This window comes from Opisthocomus hoazin, chromosome 7, assembly GCF_030867145.1.
Source record: "Opisthocomus hoazin isolate bOpiHoa1 chromosome 7, bOpiHoa1.hap1, whole genome shotgun sequence".
Lineage (NCBI taxonomy): Eukaryota > Metazoa > Chordata > Aves > Opisthocomiformes > Opisthocomidae > Opisthocomus > Opisthocomus hoazin.
In genome coordinates this window covers 68,305,402-68,323,687 of record NC_134420.1, presented here as the reverse complement: position 1 = coordinate 68,323,687, position 18,286 = coordinate 68,305,402, and the positions used below count along the sequence as shown (strand labels likewise).

Sequence of the window (18,286 nt, the reverse complement as noted above, 5' to 3'; positions counted from 1 at the left end):
GAAATCTGTAACTTCGACTGGATATAGTTAAGGAATATATTCTTAATAATGAAAGATGATTTAACAGAGATAATATCATTTGCAAACTGTGCATTCAGCTGCTGTGGCAGCTAAGTACTTTTCTGTAAGTACTGTGCTTTCCAACATGTCTATTACACATCTCATACAGCCACTTACATCTATACTTGCTGAAAACCTCCACAGCAAAGGCCGTGTTTGAAATCTTTTCCCTATATTTTTCTGTTATTGTTAAAGAAAAAAATCTCAAACTATTTGCAATAACTATTTATTTGCAAAATTACTACCAAAGGGTCAAAAACACAGGAAATTTAAACCACTACAATTTCTTTTGCTTTACTTTCTGCTTAATCTGACCTAAATCAGCAGTTCCATCAAAATAGTATCACCCTTCCTTTCCCTGCTTTCCGCATGGTCTCCTGTGTGCAAACCTCACAAACATTTCTGCAGCCACACACTGGGCCACACTAAAGACGTCACCTGGTGATTAAACCAGCTCAGCACAAAAAAGCTTCTGCATTGTCAGTCATATTACCACTACATAAAGGTATGTGCCACACAAAAGAGGGGACAACTGTACCTGTAATTTCATGTCTCACTTTCTACAGTTCTGATCTGCGAAGTAATGAAGGACGTACCAGACTGGATGACATTCAAAGGGATTAATACACGTATCTTTGAAGAGGATCAGAAGCTACAAGCTTGAGACAATTGAGACAATTGTCCTGGGTAAAATGTGATCAGAAATTGTAACGTTTTGTCTTGTGCATACTGTATCAGGTCAAGCAAGACTGATACTAAGATTAAAAGCACAAACCTGTGGAAAAGGAGCATGCAATATTTTTTATTATTTTATTGTATACATTACACATCCAGTGAATGTTAAGGGAAATGAAAAATAAAATTCCCTGAACAGCCTACGAGGCTGAGAAACATGGATCCAGGAGACACATCTGCTGGCTCCAGCTCAGATAATAAAAGCCAGGGAAATACCTCAATCAGACAGCTGCTGAGAATTCCTAGGTGTTCTGTGTTTCATTTCTTTTTCTGGAGTTTTCCTTATTTGTATAAATTGTTACACATTCATTGAGTTAGAAACAAACAAACAAACATGGCCTTTGTAGTTCAGTAATAGACACATCTGGAGAGCAAGAGACATGGGTTCATATCCCTGCTCCAATTTATAATAGTTCATTAACCACTCCAAAAAAATGAGATTTAAGAAAGCACTTTGTAGCATTCAATAACCTTTAATTTTAAGGCACTCACTGGAAAGATGGAAGATCTGAATTTAGACATTTCTCTGAACCACTGTCATTTCAAGCAAATGCCAGAACCACCAAATGCGTTTATTGAATAATGTCATATTCTGTGGTGGGATTTACATTGCAATATTTGTCCTAAGATTACAAAAATATTTCTGCTTTGCTATCTGATGAAGCCTTAGTGAAACTCAGTGACACTGATTCCTGCAGACTCCTTTGGAAAACGGCACTTATGCTCCTAAATCACTAAAGACAATATTTTCCAAACTGCTAAATTTTACTGAGATACAGCTAAATATAAGAAAAATAAACTTCAGAAGTTTTTTTAAAGACACCAAAAGAATGGAAAACATCCCCCAGGAAACCTGTTTTAATCTGTTCTGGTCCTCTGGCAGCTGCTTCTTTTGACCACAGAGTCACTGAGATAAAGGGCCTGACTGAGAAATTTCAGAATAGTGGTGTTTAATGACAGGCAGGGGAAATAAATCTGCACTTGTCATAACACACCTAGATCAATTATGCCTGTAGGAGCTGTTTCAAGATAGAGTGAGATTCAGTATATAGTACCCATTGCGAGTCCAAGACCCCACAATAGATGAGCTCACTTTAAATTCTTAAACTCCTTCCTGTGCTCATCCTGTGCACTCATTAGACAAAATATCCTTTCAAGCCTTAGGACGAGGACTCTCCAAATGATACGCACCAAACACTGCTTTGGTCCAAACCACATTCCCACAACTCGTGATTCCTCTGACCACTTAGTGGTATAACACCCCAAAGAGTTTGGGACTGCTGAAGACAACCTTGTGTAGGATCTCTGACTCAGCGAGACATCCACCCCACTGAGTTTGCCAGGATTTAGGGCGCTCACCTCATCTCTCCAGGCACAGCAGGGAGAGAAGGAAACACAAGCATAGAAAACAGAAGGAGAAAATGAATCTTAAAATCATCAGTCCCAAGGCAACCACTACACCTACAAGCATAATTTCTTCTTCTTTGCTAGCCTAGGTCATGACCCTCATCCACAAGAGGAAGGAAAGAAACTGTCCTTTCATCACTAATTTCGCTATGCCATTCAGGAAAACAACACTGACAACACCATAAAACCACAGTTTAAGTTGCCACTGGTATTTCAGCCAAATGCTAATCACCACCATCAATTGGCTAATATTTCTCATTACCTCTTTAGTCATTCTAACCAACTCTACTGCAACTTATACACAGTCTGATTAAAATCTTCTTTAGTTGACAAAGAGCCAGCAGAAAAAAAACCTATTCCTCTTCTACCACAGTATTGGACCACTCCATTTTTAAATAGATAATAAAGCTGCATTCAAATGATGAAGCTGTTTTAATTTCAGAAACAAAAACTACCAACTATGTCACCAGAAACAGAACACTGATAAAAAAACCCCTGTGTATACACTGTTGTATCATTAAAATTTGATTTAAAAAGAAACCAAAAAACGTCACAGAAAACAACGTATCATGCATAACTTCAAAGTTACCTGGTTTTGCAAATGCATCTGTAAAGCAACAGCATGAATCACATACATATGCTTTTTAAAAGTAATTAACAAATCTATCTGTTTATTTATAACTTACAAAGGACAAACTATTTCTGATGCAGAAGTCAAATCAATGCAGGAACAATACAGCTCAGTGAACTGTACACCTTGCATCACACACCAGTCTGGTACACGCCAACACAGAACCAGCATTAACAAGATTCACCAAGGTGAGCAAGCAGCCCTTGGGAGAGCCTACGTTTCAACAAAATTGGGGACAAAGCCAGGTGCAGCATGGCGGTGTCTCCATGGTGAAGTAAGAGCAGGGAAGGACGCCTCCTACACACCATGTCTCATAGGAACTCAAGGTTACTGCTTACTCAAGTGTTTTCATAGACAAGATCCCAGGATTTTTAGCAGCATCCTGAGCAGTACTGAATACTGTGAGCATGTTAAAACTGCTTATTGCCTTTTCTGCTGGCTCCTTCAACAGAATACCAAGACACCTTAAGCTCTACAACTTTATCCTGAGTATGCAAGGGCATGAACCCAGCACATATAGAAGAGCCTAAAATCTTCGACAAAGAGTGAAGTTCACAAATTTGCTCCACAGATTCAACAGGGCTGGTCTGAGAATGAAGAATTAACTTTCCACAAGAACTACAGACAATTACACACCTTCCCTTGTAAGCGCAAGACACACTTTTCTGACCAAAACATATACAAAACACAGAACTGCAGAAAGCTGTTTCTTTTCTCTTTCATCCTCTCCCCAAGGCACAACTGTTAGGTGTGGTTTGTCATCCCACTTAATGCACTGCTGGAAGGCATGCCACTGCTCTGTCATGAGGGCTGCAGAAGAATGTACAGACAGAGGGGAGGGAAGACACAATGCCAACTGGCATTCATGTGGGGTTTTTTGAGAAATACTTCAAAAGCAAATATTCCAACAGTTTTTCCATTCACTGAAATAGTTTCCCTGACTAGCTTTTTTCAGCCCCTGGGTGTGATTCAATCTCTACTCTCCCCCCCCCCCCCCCCCCCATAATTCTTACACTTAAATCTTGACATTTATATTATTACTTGTACAAATTAATCTTTCTCTATGGAGTGTACCATAATGCTGTAGGGTTGATCATACATTCCCACCAGTCTTCTGAGAGCTCTGCCAAGAGGTTTTAACTCCTACACAGATCAAAGGGAAAGTAACAAGATAAAAAGAAAAAGGGTTCTCCAGACTGACAGGTCAACCATCTCTCCTCGACAAGAAAACAGGATGGTTTACAGAAACAATCAGGGAGACAATCAGGTTTCAAACTTGGAGGAACTATCGGTAAAGTACTATAGCCATCATTTCTGTACTAATGATTACTGACTGCTTTCACTGAATAGGAGGCAAATAAGCTCACATTATTCTTTAGCCTGCCTGAGTAGTACGAATCAGATGAGTTACAGATCAAATTTTAGGCTGTACAAACTGCAGTGCTATGGAAATGTCACTCTACAGAGCAACACAAGCCTTGCAGAAAAAGGAAGCCAGAAATTGCCTACCTATGCCCAATATTTTGAAGTGTCAGAAATGTTACAACACTGAAATCAGAGTGCTAAGTGCAGACATACATATGACATTCTAAGATAGATTTGCCAAAAGACTTCATAGCCAGCTCTTCTAGTCCTGCTGCTTCAAAAGATCAACAAGTTTAAGTGGCCAAATAATAACAAAGGTATGTCTTAAAGCCAAAACAAAACGGAATGAAGCCAACAGCGATAGTTTATTTCAGCAGTTCAAGATAAGAATATATACAAGAGCTATACAGATTCATATCCTAAAAAAAATTCCAAATTATTTACAATGCTGTACTCAAAATACAAATTTACCTGTTTCCCCTATTTTTTTCCACATCTTGACTTCCAGCTCAGCTTGTTAGAACATGTAGTTTCTGGTTAAAAAGCACTGAACTGCTGTGACTCCAATCACCTTATGTTCAAAGTAAAAAAAAATCCTAGTCAGATTGCTTCAGCCTTTGCCTAAATTAGGATCAAGTAGAAACAACGCAAGTGAAGACCTGGCCTCACCAATGAGAGGAGCAAAAATATCATTACATTCAGCAAGGCTGAAATTTCAAAAATTTATGAAAATATATGCTAAGGATCTTAGTATCTGGCCTTTCACAGTCCAGACCCATTTATAGTCTAGAACATTTTTATGCAGCAAAACAAAATGTTACATCCATTCCAAGTTCACAAATAACTATTACAGCTAAAACATCAGCTAAAATGACAACTATCATTGAAAATAATCCCTAAAATAATGACACCAAGTTATCAAACTCTATGTAGTTGACTTCATAGTCATTATTCCTACTCCTAATTTAAATGATCTTGTGCATCATGAAAATCTTACAGAATCACTCAACTAACATTATGCTTTTTGATGATAAATACCTTTTCTAAGCATATAGTGTGCAGAAAATCCAGTAATTACAGTCATCACATATTTTCTACATTAAGAATCAGATCTAGAGTCAGAATCATGCATAGATGCAGCTGTTAAACTCCAGAAAGAACTCATGAATCAGAACTGAAACTACAATATAGAAGATTTCTGAAATCTTAAGATGGAATAACGCCCAGTGAGCGTCATCGGCTTGCTGAGGAATTCTTCTGGTCTTCTATAACAATTGTTTGTATTTGCTTACTAAATATGCACCTTGATCATAGGCAGCACGACATATCAGAACAAGCACTTGGCTTAAAAGAATGAAGCTCAAAGTCTCAGTGGAAATGTTTCCTATGCACACTTTTTTTTCACTATTTTTTTTAGTTAGATCTATTACACAACTCTAAAAAACACACTATTTACTGTGTGGGAGGACTGAGGAGGGAAAAGAAGGTGGCAAGAGAAGGGGAAAGTGGAAGGACCAGGTGCCAGAAGAAATATTCACACAATTACTAGATGATACACAAATGCACTTTGTGCACACTGAACACATAGAACATATACACTGCAACACAAAGAAAAATAAATATTTCAGAAATACATAAGAATTTGAAGCACTGGGTAAGTAAAAATACCAGAAGAAGGCATCTCTAAATACACAGGCAAGAAAATTAAAAAGCACAGTAACCACCACCTACATTTTTATGCTTGTGTACTTTTCCCTCTGTATATTAGGAAAAAAAACTTTCTTGGAAAAAAATATATAATCTTGCACACACGCGCCCACACAGAGGGTCACAAAAGCTATGAAAGAGATACTTAACACAGGTTCCTGAGCAGATGAAAAGCCATTAAACTTTCACCTTTAGGTAGTTATGATGATCTGATGGCTCTTTTATGATATCTCCCATTTTTTTTAATTAAAATCTACAATGTGTTTAACAAGCAATTCTTCCATCAATCTTTGATGTGTTCTACTTATAAAGCAATGACAGTTTTCAGTTCAGTCTCCTTAAAGTTCCAGAGAAACCATTTTCCACTCACTTGCTTTGAAAGCCATTAAAAAAACTTGATGAAGAACAGCAGCAGGGGGCTAATAGAAGCCCAGGCTTAGTAACAATCTTTAGATTTTTCTCCTAAGACTTTCTCACAGACCCTCCTCACAAAGATCCTCAGGGCTTTTCATCCTCTCCTTTCTTCCCACCCCCCCAAAAAATCAGTTCAAAACGACCAGATGCAGCTAGCTCCAGGTTCTTAATTTCACTTTTACCTCTCAATTTTGATAGACTCAACTGAAATCTGATTCCCATAGCAGCGGTCATCTCCTCAGACCTTCCCACTGGGAAAAAAATAATACACAGAAAGATTCAAGAAGTAACTTGGAAACATTTTCTAACCTGTCACCTATTCTGAAGAGAAAACTGGTACAGAGAAATGTACCTGTGGCTTAAAAGCCATATACAACTGGCATTCAATTAATTGAATTAAGCAGTGATTAACTGATTAGTGGTTTATATACAGTTTTATGTTTTACTGCAGTATTTCTGAAAGCTTCATAATGACAGTGACCGTGTAACAGTTTAAATCTTGGGACATAAAGTAAAGAACTATGCAAGCCAACTGCAAATAATCTTCAACCACTCTTTAAAATGGGAACTGCCTGTAACAAATGGTAAATTCTTTGGTTATAGTTTCATGCAAACACAGAAATCAGAGTTTTATGGAAAACAGAACTATTAGGGTAGTACTTATGCTGATGAGAATCAGTAAAGCATACTTTTTTATCTACGTTTTGCTGTGCTCACCACCATTTTACTTCTTTACTATTATGGCCACTACAGACTTTGCTTATCACAAATTTTAGGGAACTTCTAGAACTCCGAAGCTCTACAGACTTTTCAATTGCTGTATTCAAGCGATGCCGCTGTGGTCAAAATACCACGCGTGGCATTTCTGAAACATGAAGAGCTACTTCACGAAGCAGGGCTATAGGGCATACCTATTCATCCCAGATTCTAGTTACAACCCCTTGTTCTTTCAAAAACTAGAGCTACAGTTACAGTACACACGGCTAGGAGCAAACAGGGACTAAAGGAGGCCAGATACATGTTTCCTCATCTTGAGGACAGGGGCAGGACATACGAGAGATGTGAGATCAGGGAAGACAGATGGTGGGCATTCCCATTACAGCTGAGTCACCTCTTGTCCTTACACCATTGAGTTTTATGTTTTCCAGTTGGTGACTCTCACAGTCTGTGTTTCTACTTTATTTTAGCAAGCTCGTATTTGTAAAACAAACTAGGAGAATGCACTGTGGAATAAACTGCTGATGTCTGAGAACAAATCAATACTTTCTCAGAGCAACGTCAAAAATCATACATTCTGCATCTCTTCCTTCTGCTAAAGTAAGACACTATTAAAATGTTAATGTAAGATCTGTTTTTTTAATGAGATTGCCTTTAAAAAATAAAAAAAACCCACAGAAGAAATTCTAAGTCAGTGATCTGACATACAGTCCTACCAGTAAACACACAAGAAGTCTCTGTTGGCTTTCTGAGATAATTCTAAACATTGGAAAAGGATCCTTCAAGAATATAAATTAAAGACGTTTGAGAAGTAAAGAAACAATATCCTAAGGAACAGGAACAGTTATGTATAATTTTCTACAAGCATACAAACACTTTACAGAATTGAAAAAATGTAATGCTGGAAGGACCTCACAAGATCACTCAGTACAACTCTCTTTCAACAGTGGCAGGATCAAACATATGTTATATGAGGGCTATATAATACATGCCAGATACAGAATATGTGTCTGAGCATTATCCAGTCAGGCTGTTCCATCATTCAAACTATTCTACCATTTGTGCAATTTTATGTTTAAAATGAATGCTTGCAAGACTATGTATGTAATAGCACTGTAAGATGGTTATACGAGAAGTGTATGACCTAGAGTTCATCATGAATGCTACTGCAGAATAACCATTTAATTAAAATTACCATTAGCATTACTACTTTCTGTATTAGTTTTCAAGTATTAATGCTTACTTCACCAGGAGGGTAAACTTTTTCCCCCGCTGTATTTTCTATTTTCAGAGAAAGAACGCCTCTCACCTTTAGGAGTTTAGCCTCATTTCCCTATAATGTATTCATCACCGCTCAGCACATCTGTCCCAGCAAATCCCATTTCCTGTCCTATTCATGAGGCTCAGCAACCTGGAGCTTTAGTGATTGCCGCCACACTTTTCCCATGGCCTTCTCACCTCTCACCCCCCCCACGCACCCCGCGCCCATTGTTTATCATCTGTTCTCCCCTGCTGCAAACTGCTGTCAGATGTTCACTTACCCCTAATCTTACCCACTGCCTTTGATATTCTTTCTAATCCAACAACCTGTCAACCGGGGCATCAGCCCATGTCCAGACCAGCTGCTCTGTCACAGGCCCTAAGATTCCCTCTCAGCTCCAAGAGGTATTTAAAGGATTTTGACACAGCAACCGCAACGTGAAACAAATAATTAATGCTGTTTTGATCAGTGATCAGGGCTTTAGTGTGACATGAGCTGACCACTAAGAAAAACTGAGCTTTACTTTGTTTAAACTTCAGTAAACTTCAGTGTTACTGTATTAACAAGATTTTGATCAATGTCTGAAGGACAGGACAAAAAAACCAAGTTCTTGAACTTGTTTTAGTTAAAAATTATGAAGAATAATTAATCTGAATGCACGCCAGAGGGGCAGTTAACTTTATATGCCTGCTGTGTAAAGCATGCTTATTTATGCAACATCGACTTGTGTAGATTTTTCAAAGCACGAGAGCTGACCTTTTACGAGTTACAGCTGAAAATATAAATGTATTTTAAATATGGCAGCAGTTGAAGTAAAATAGTTATTTAAAACACACACGTATTTTCAGGAATATAATAAAGTATAGTTTCATCCCATATAGACCATCAAAACCAGACATTTTAAAGAATATTCCCATTTACAGAAAATGTCTAATTTCCCTAATATTCAGATTTTCAATAAACACTTAAAATGTTGCAGTGTTCATCTGCTTTAAAACATACCAAGTACACATAATGTCATAGCTGAAATTATGATTTAGATGACAGATTTTTTGTACCGGGAAAAAGAAGTTTCTGCTATTTAAGCAAACATATGTATTTTGATCCAAACTGAAAAACACATAAAGCATTTAGTTGTTGAAGAACATGAACACTATTTTATTTCTCAGATCTAACTGCAATTACTACAAAAGAGACGGCACCAAACAAGTCAAAAAAGCCTACTTTATACCCTAGTCATATTTCACACACAAAAAATATAATAAAATCTCAGTGATTTATTTTATAACATGGTTCATTCACTTAGAACTAAACCACTTTCATTCTTCGAACTTGTCTATACCAGGACATCAAGAAAATGAATCTGAAATAAGTACCTTGATGAACTTGGATTCTGCTAGTTAAACTCCATTAAACCCCTGTGTGGACACAGTCATTCAGTTTAGTTTACTGCTCCCTTAGGGCATGCACTGGAAAGTTAACATGGATTAAGGTAGGGTATGAATTCAAAGTGCAATTGTACTTTGAAAATGGTTTAACGTAAACAGAACCAGACTCTTTGTTGTAGAATGAGACATGGAGTTAATCAGGAAAGTCCTGTGTAGACAAGCCCTTGCAGATGAGGCAACTGGAGTGGTATTGTCAAAGCCAATGGTTTTCAACCTCTTCATCTGCAGACCTGGAAACATCTTCCAGTGAAGCTGCAGACCTTGGTAGCACATCAAAATCTGCTGATAACTGATCTGCTTTTCTTAGTGACTCACATAGATGACCTACAAGCAGTCCAATGGCCCTCAATGAGCTACGTATCAGAACTTGGAAAATACTGGCTTAAGCTAACTACAACTTATGTACCTCCTCCTAATACTCAGTCTTGTCCTCATAGCTATTGCACAATAACCCAAGTAGACTAGCTATTGATGACATTAAATTAGATTTTAATGTTCATTTATGCAAGTGTAGACAGCCCTGTGCAAGGATGCTACAAAAGATGCTCAACAGAGCCCTACTCTTTCCAATAAGTGACATTTGCTGTCTTAAGTTTGTTACATCATAATATGACTGACCTAAAAATCTGAAGTTTTGTCACTGCCAACTACTTCTCCTGTATTTACTTCAAAGAACCCTACATTCACTTGTCAAAGCATGCTGGATAAAGAATTAAGTCTCATATAACATAATATTCACTGAAACAAAAACAAGTACTAGTGTTCTTATCAACTACTAGTCTTTTGAACTAGTACTTCTCATTTCCCCCTTTAGTTATTCACAAATGTCTCACACAAAAATAACTTGTACAAATTTCCAGAGTTGAATTCAAGGTACATGGCAGAGCCAGAAGGAGATATGCCTAGATTACTTAATTTCTTTTCTTAAACCTGTGCTCTAATTGGAAAGAACACTGTTTCTCTCAAAGGAAATTATGTTCCCTCGGTACTTAACTCCCTACTGCTGTTGTTGCAAAAAACTTTGCTTTTCTTTTCTTATATGCATATAAAAGAATTATACTGCACTTCAACCATAATTCCCAGTTAATACAGCAGCAGTCAGATCAGTCAGATCAAAAATCTGTCTCATCCAGGATGCTACCTCTGACAGAACCAAAGATGCCTAAGGAAGAATATATTGTTAAAATACTCTCAGCCTCCTGCAATTTGCAGCTCAGGGACTTCCTGAGCTAGAATCAGTATGTTTGCGTTTAACATTATGCAGTGACATAACAGACTTGACAAACTGAAGAAAATGAGACAAATTTTGCAGCAAAAATGGCATCTCCTTTTATTGCACTACTGCTTTGAAAAAATGAACTGCAAATAAATGTACTACTGGGCTGCATATTTCCTACTACTGGAGCCTTCTGAAGATTCAACAGAAGACGTACTTGTTTGAACAGGTAACTTAAATCTGTTTACTCCCTCAACAGCATCATTTTTAACTGTCAAAATAGAAAAGAATGTTTCATGTTTATAAAAAAGCAGACGGAAGTTCCAGAGAATATCTCAGGCAGCTAAGCACATTCATGTTGCTATTACCATATTAAAAAAAAAAAATTCTAAATGTAAAATCAAGTTGTAAAATGTAAAAATTGTAAAAAATGTAAAATCAACTGCACTGCTTTGCTTTTTTTCACCTTCTAAGTTTTCATGACATTACTGATACAGGCCTCACTTCTCTCTGCATGTATACATAGAATCAGGGGTTTAATCTTCATTACACCTCCAAGACAGTTAAATTGTAAGGCACAAAAGAGAGTGGTTGCTCATGGTCACAAAAGAAAGCAATAGCAAGTCAAAGATTAAAAATAAGAAATTTCTTCTTCGCTGATGAATTGCACACTACTCCTGAAGTACATTTTCTACCCATTATAAAGTTCATGATATGTTAAAATCTACAATAGTCTTGAAAATTACTTTAGAATGACTGTAAAAGTCAAATACATTGTAACTGAATTCCCTTAACACTGAATGAAAACATCTTGCATTAAAATGAAACTGAAGGGAGCATTTTTCATGTTTAACTTCAAAATGAATGATTCTAAACATTAGATCAGTACAGGAAATGTGATGCTCAGGCACTGGACTACTCTGAAGTGTTGAAGCAACGTGAAGCTCACAAAAGAGCAAACAGTTCCAATTTACCACTACTGACTGTACGGGTCAGTCGATACGCACCGAGTTTTTGGGGTTTATCCCACATCATTGAAACAGATGCCCACTCACCACTCCACAGATTAAAAATACAAATTCACTTGCATACATACTGGGAAAATTACTGACAGTTGATATTAGTCTAGCAGCAAACTTCTAAAAGTTCCTGGGCAGAATGCACATTTATGTTTATACAACGCGAGGAAACAGTGGCAAGAGCTCCCTTGCCAGAACAATCTTCAAAAACAAAGCCATAGCAGTCTGAACGAGATCCACAAAGGCTTTGATATGTGAGCTCTGGGCAAAAGTTTCCGTAACAGCTCAAGACATTACTCCCCAGCTAGATGCTTCCCCCAGCTGATGCTCTGTCTCCCCTTGAAGGATACTGTCCCCAGCACAGAGGTCACCAAAAAGAATATGCAAAGGCACTTCACTTAGCCCTATGCAAAGCTCAGTAATTTAGCTTAAAGGGCTGATGGAGGTGGGTTTGAACTGGAACAGCAGAGTAAAAGCTGGAGCAAAACTACCTTCCTTTCTGCTGATTCTCAGAGGGTAATAACCACCAGCATGGGTACAAACAATTCCATGCAGTAACTTCTTTTAATTACTACAGTAAGATTCACCAGAGCTCTGTCCGTCAAAGCCCTGTGTTAGGGTCCAAACTTGACATGCAGAACCACTGAAATTCCTGCTCAGGTGCTAATTCAGAAGACTACATTGAATCCAGATTCCCATTTGGATACTTAATGCTGCTCAAAATCCTAACAACTCTGCTCAACTGTTACTACTCAGAGTCTATTTTATGACTTAGTCTCAGCAGAATTCTTAAACTTGGTATTTTTTTTGTCTGTCTAATATATAGGCCAGTGCCTGGCTAACATACACAAAAGCGAGCTGAAGATTTACACACAAATGTGTTTCCCAGCAGTGAGAACACTCTCCTGTGATGTGGGAAGCAATATTAATTGAAGCAAGATCTTGCAGCCTGACTCTACCACATCCCAGGGAAATGTCCTAGCCCTTGGGCATTGAGTTAATCTCTCATTAGCCATCCCTCTGGTCTCTTGAATAAATTATATATGAAAAGCAGAAAAACTTCAATAGGAAAAAGTGAAAAGAGATTTACCACAGAGTTCTGGTAAAGAAGCCAATTCTTCAGGAGGTGATATTTAAAAAAAAAAAAAAAAAGTGCCACTTTAGACAACAAATCAATTTGCACTTTGGGGGCAAGTACACATTAAAAGTAGCCAGATGCTATCCTGTATGTGAGATAAATGAACCCCTTTCTTTCAGTAGCAAGCAGAACAAAAATACGTGAACAGAGTTCCGACTGACAAAATGAAGAGGATATTCATCAGGCTATGGGAGGTGCCTTGTCCATCTCTCACCCTCAGGCCACCCCACCTAAAACAACATGGTTTACTTAACTGAGGGCCCCAACTTGAGGAAAGGGTTGACAGCTGAAAATCCCAAGCAGAAAGTGAGGTCCATTTTGAGGAGCTGTTAGATGACTATTTTGAAGAACATAGTTTTAAATGTACCTTACCCCTCCACATTGGCCCTAACCAAATCTGCCTACAGTTTGCTGAATTCTATTACTTACTGAATTCCTTTACTGCACTTCCATTTCTATCTTTGCACTATACAAAGACAGAACAAATCATTTACAAAAGTGGTTGGTACAGTGATTTGTCTGGAGAGCCCAGCTATTCCCCATAGCTTGGATGCCTAACATCAAGCTGCGTGTTGCCTCAGCCTGCACGGTTCAAATCCTAGAGTTCTTTCAGAAGGGTGTATACCTACTTTTGTGCTCTATAGAAACCACTCAGAGCTCACTACTTTCATTTAAAAGGTGAGTGGGCAGAGGAAGATGATGAATGACCTCATATGCAAAGATCTCATTACTCTCTATTAGAAGAGCAAGTCCACCTTCTAAATAAATTGCTGTAACTTCAGGAACTCCTATGATTTATGACATTCCTCACTACGGTTAAACAGCCATTTTTCTCATGGTCTTTTGGAAGAGTATTTCTGTATGTAACCAAATATAACAGGTTCAATCCAAAGGACGACTCAAGCTCTCAAAACACAGGGAAACTCTGGACTCGAGCACAAACCTAGAAAGACACTGATAGAGTTTCTCTAACATGATAGTAACCACCTGACTTGATTCTAAGTACATACAACTCCCTGTCTGAACATCCAGATATCCAAGGAAAATACGCAGCTTGACAAACCACTAATCCAGTCTTCGGGCCTACAATTTTCCATGTGTTAAGTGCCTCTGATGAACAAGTAGGAGACCATCGGAGTCTTTGGCTCCACTCTTGATCAGGTGTGACCACAATCTTCTTAACATGAGTAACCTGTGTGGGCTTACAACAGTATTTACTCAGCATTTGTGGATCCCCTTCTGATGCCTTGCAGATTTCTGGTGGTCTGTAAACCTGCTACAACAACAGTGGTTTACAGCTCAGTGGGGTGCGGGTTGAATGGATAAAATCAAACTAGCAGGGTAAACTGTGATATAAATCACCGACATCTAAATTTATGTTTAACTGTTGAAGACTTAACTGTTTTAGCTATAGCAATGGGATCAAAATTACCTCCACACAAGCAGCATAATTTTTAGATGAAATGTCTTAGAATCAATGCTGTAATGTATGCATTCATGATGAAATATCTAGCAATCAATGCTGTAATTAAGTGTGCATGAATGCTTAGAAATAATCTTAAAATCACATGTTGTAAGTAAAAGTTCTTTCAATTTCTTGTTTGTATAGGAAAGCAGTAGCTGTAAGAAACTAATAAAATAAAAATCTCTCATTCTATATATGTTCTTGGACAGAGGAGTTATGTTGAGATATCAATGCTTATTTTAGGAATATACCTGTTTGAAAATAGATTTCAAAATCTCAATCTTCAAGGCCCAAATTGTCCCTCATCAATATTTTATAAACCCAAAATATGCATCAATTAATCTTTTTCAGACTGCAAGGGGACATGTTGTAGCTTCACAAAAAGTACCTGTAAGACCACCCCAAGCCGTTGAATTACAACATGATGCCACATATTGCATAAAGTAAGTATCCAGACTAGTTTCCATTTTCACAGTGCAACAAATGCCATTATCTAAATTTTCCTCATTCAGATTATTCTCTTATTCAGAAAGACTTTGGTATTAGATTTGTGTTAAATTCAGCAAGCAGGTGCAGGGAATTCATGGAAGAGGGAAGCTAACTTTAAGATACAGCACCAATTAGGAGCTGAGAAGAAGAAAAGTTTCTTTTCTTTTTTCAGCTAGTCAATAAAAAAAAAGTTGGAAAAGAGAAAGACCTACTCAGCATAAAACCATTAAGATCAAGGGCTATATTTCAGAAGTAATTTTCAGTTTTTGATAAGTGGTAGAATTTTCAAAAATTCTGAAACAGATCAGGCACCTAACTCCTTTAGATTTTACACACGTAGTTAAAGGGGTTTTCAGCAGGCCTAAATGCCTTTGAAACCATTAGTCAAATGACTAAAAATAGTTAGTATTTCCTCTGGATAGTAAGTCATTTTTTAAATGCAAAATGTGTTTCAATAAATGTGGGGCCTGGCTCCCAGGTCAGGTGCAGACAGTTGTGCACTCGTTCAGCTTATGCTCTCGGTAGGCTGGACCCAAGCCAGCTTCTGTACAGATGCCATATAAACTGCATTTTCACGTTCATTTTAAGACAGTGCTGCAGCCAAGAGGAACAATCTCTGCCCTCGACCAGCCTCCAAACACTCATCCCTAACCACCACATTACCACCTCCCCCCTGCCAGCATAAGCATTTGAATTGAATCAGAGACCTTGTTTTGGTTAAAACTAACATCTTTCTTTTGGCCAGATTAGGTTTGACCTGGACCAGATCCCTCATCCAGTTCACTATGCTGCTGCACAAATCCTTGTGCAAGGAGAGGAAGTGGCAAGATGTGCAGAAAGGGCAAGTCTACTTTTGGTGGCAATGCTGGTCTCTGTCAAATCACAACACGTGACAAACACATCCTCGTTTCTTCTTTACCATGCCTGTCACCTTTAAAGCACTTGTATTCAGTTAAAGGTAATTTTGGAATACTGTTTTGCACATTTTAATTAAATCGCATTTTTCATGTAAATGGAGCGTGACTCAGAAATGAAAATGAAATTAAGAAGTAAGACTCGTCACTTATAAACTAAGCCAGCAAAAATTCAGAACATGAAAGAATGTTCTTCAGGTTTTCTTCCGCATCTAAAAAGAAAGAATTAGTTCAGTGTAAAGCTTTCAGCTGGTCAAAAATCAAAACATTTTACTTATCCCAACCAATGCGAAGAGAGCTTTCTTTAGGAAAATGATGTACAAAATGTATTTGAAAAAGGTAAAAAAGTCAGTTCATCTGCTTTGATGAAAACTATTTGAACCCTCGCTTTTCCTTTTCTATATCTTGCCTCACTGTTGGACTTAAACACACCCCCTCCGTATGCATTCCCTCCTCTGCCTTTTCTTTCAGCTGATGTGTTTAGCAGCAAAGCAAAGCAGTAAGAGTGAGAAGATGTGGCCTGCAGCGTGCATTTCTAAGGCTGTCCAAACTCTCCTGCATTTCTACTCTCACCCCTCTACCTGGGTCAAAGCAACAGCCGGCTTTGTGCATGCCGCGCAAGGTGTGAGAAGTGACCTTCCTGTCACGCCTTGTGTTCCTGCCGCTGTCGGAGGTACCAGTTCTCGGGGATCCTGTGAGAGGCGACTCGTGTTGATATAAATATGATAAAGAAAGGGATTTCCTTCCGCGCTTCCCACGTGCCAGCCTGGCAGAGCCGCGGCGTAACTCGTCGATGGAAGTAAGGACTGGCCGTGCTGAGGGCTGGCCAGCAACGGGCTCGATCTGCGAACGATCAGCACCAAAGCAAGGCCCAAAGCAAGAGATGCCCTGCTCAAAGGTTGACAGAAGAAAACAAACGGGGTTAAGCAGACAGTCCCAGGCCCCGGTGAGGCACCGGCCGCCCACGGAAGAGCCGGAGTTGGTGGCACCGCCCGGGGCAGCGCCCTCCACAGGCACCGGTCCTTCGGGCTGCCTTCCCCGCGCCCCTAGAGCCCACCTTCCCCGACGGCCAGGCAGGGCCGGGGCAGCGCAGCCGCCGGAGGGGCGGTGCCGGGCGGGCGGGCGCCATGAGCCTGAGGCGGACGCGACATCGGCGACACCGCCAGTGTCCCAAAATGGCGGAGGCGGGGGGGGGGGACAGGACACCAGAGGGACCCGCCGGCCCTGCCCCTTCGGCCTCCTCCGCGCCGCGACGAAGCGGGAGAGGCGCCCCCCGCCCGGCTGCGGCGGAGGGAAGGGGCGGGGGGACGGGCCGGCTCGGCCCCGGCGGGCCGTGAGGGAAGGGGCTGGGTGGGCGCCGAGGGACGAGCCGCCGGCGCCACTCACCTGCCGGTAGCAGAGGCGGAAAGGCCGAAGGTAGAGGGAGGAGGTGCAGGGTTTGACCGCCAGCTCCTCGATGGCCTCCATCGCTGCGGGGGGGGGGGCAGCGGCCGCCGAGGTGGAGGAGGAGGAGGAGGAGGAAGGGGAGAGGCGCGCGCAGCCGCTGGCCGAGGGCGGCGGGCAGGGCCCGGCCGAGCCGGGCCGGGCCGGGCCGGGCCGGGCCGGGCGCGGCCCCGGTGGGCGCAGGGCCCGCGGTGCCGTGCGGAGCCCGGCAGCTCGCTCCCGCGCAGAGCGGGGACGGGACGGGGCTGCGGCGGCCTCCTGCCCTCTTCCCGCCGAGAAGAGCCGAAAGGCCGGGTTTCACCCCCGAAACGGGGCCGCGGCAGCAGCCCGTGGGCCTTGTCACCTGTGCTCCGCGAAACCACTCGTTTGCGGTGCAGTTTTCTCAAAGGCTTGGCGAATGCACTCCGGGGGTCAGTTACTTCCACGCTTTGCACCGGAATTCACAGAATCACAGAATGGTAGGGGTTGGAAGGGACCTCTGTGGGTCATCTAGTCCAACCCTCCTGCCGAAGCAGGGTCACCTACAGCAGGCTGCACAGGACCGCGTCCAGGCGGGTCTTGAATATCTCCAGAGAAGGAGACTCCACAACCTCCCTGGGCAGCCTGTTCCAGTGCTCCATCACCCTCAGAGGGAAGAAGTTCTTCCTCATCTTCAGATGGAATTGATGGGGGACTCCTGCACGGGGCAGAAATCAGGCCCCCTCCTCTGAAGACTGGATGTAACCTACGTGCTGAATTTTGCCACCGGTCGTCCCGATCCTGGATGTACGTCAGGTTTCGCAGGATGATGGACCTTGCTGTTGAAAGCATGGTGTCTTGTGTCTGCCTGCGTGGTGGTTTCATGTTTGAATGGGAGT

At 40.6% G+C, this 18,286-nt stretch overlaps 1 protein-coding gene across 2 annotated transcripts in view; it reads right to left on the bottom strand.

The window, feature by feature from the left end:
• NUDT14 (nudix hydrolase 14) overlaps positions 1–17,560 on the bottom strand; it is a 63,603-nt gene extending 46,043 nt beyond the window's left edge. Inside the window, exon 1 of one of the 2 annotated variants that reach the window (XM_075426929.1) lies at positions 17,373–17,560. In XM_075426929.1, the coding sequence (XP_075283044.1) occupies positions 17,373–17,453 (81 nt within the window). In that variant the 5' untranslated portion in view covers positions 17,454–17,560. Of the gene's footprint in view, positions 1–17,043; positions 17,218–17,372 lie in introns of those variants that run through there. The other variant, XM_075426930.1, reaches the window with a different exon arrangement.
• Positions 17,561–18,286: the final 726 nt, after the last annotated feature.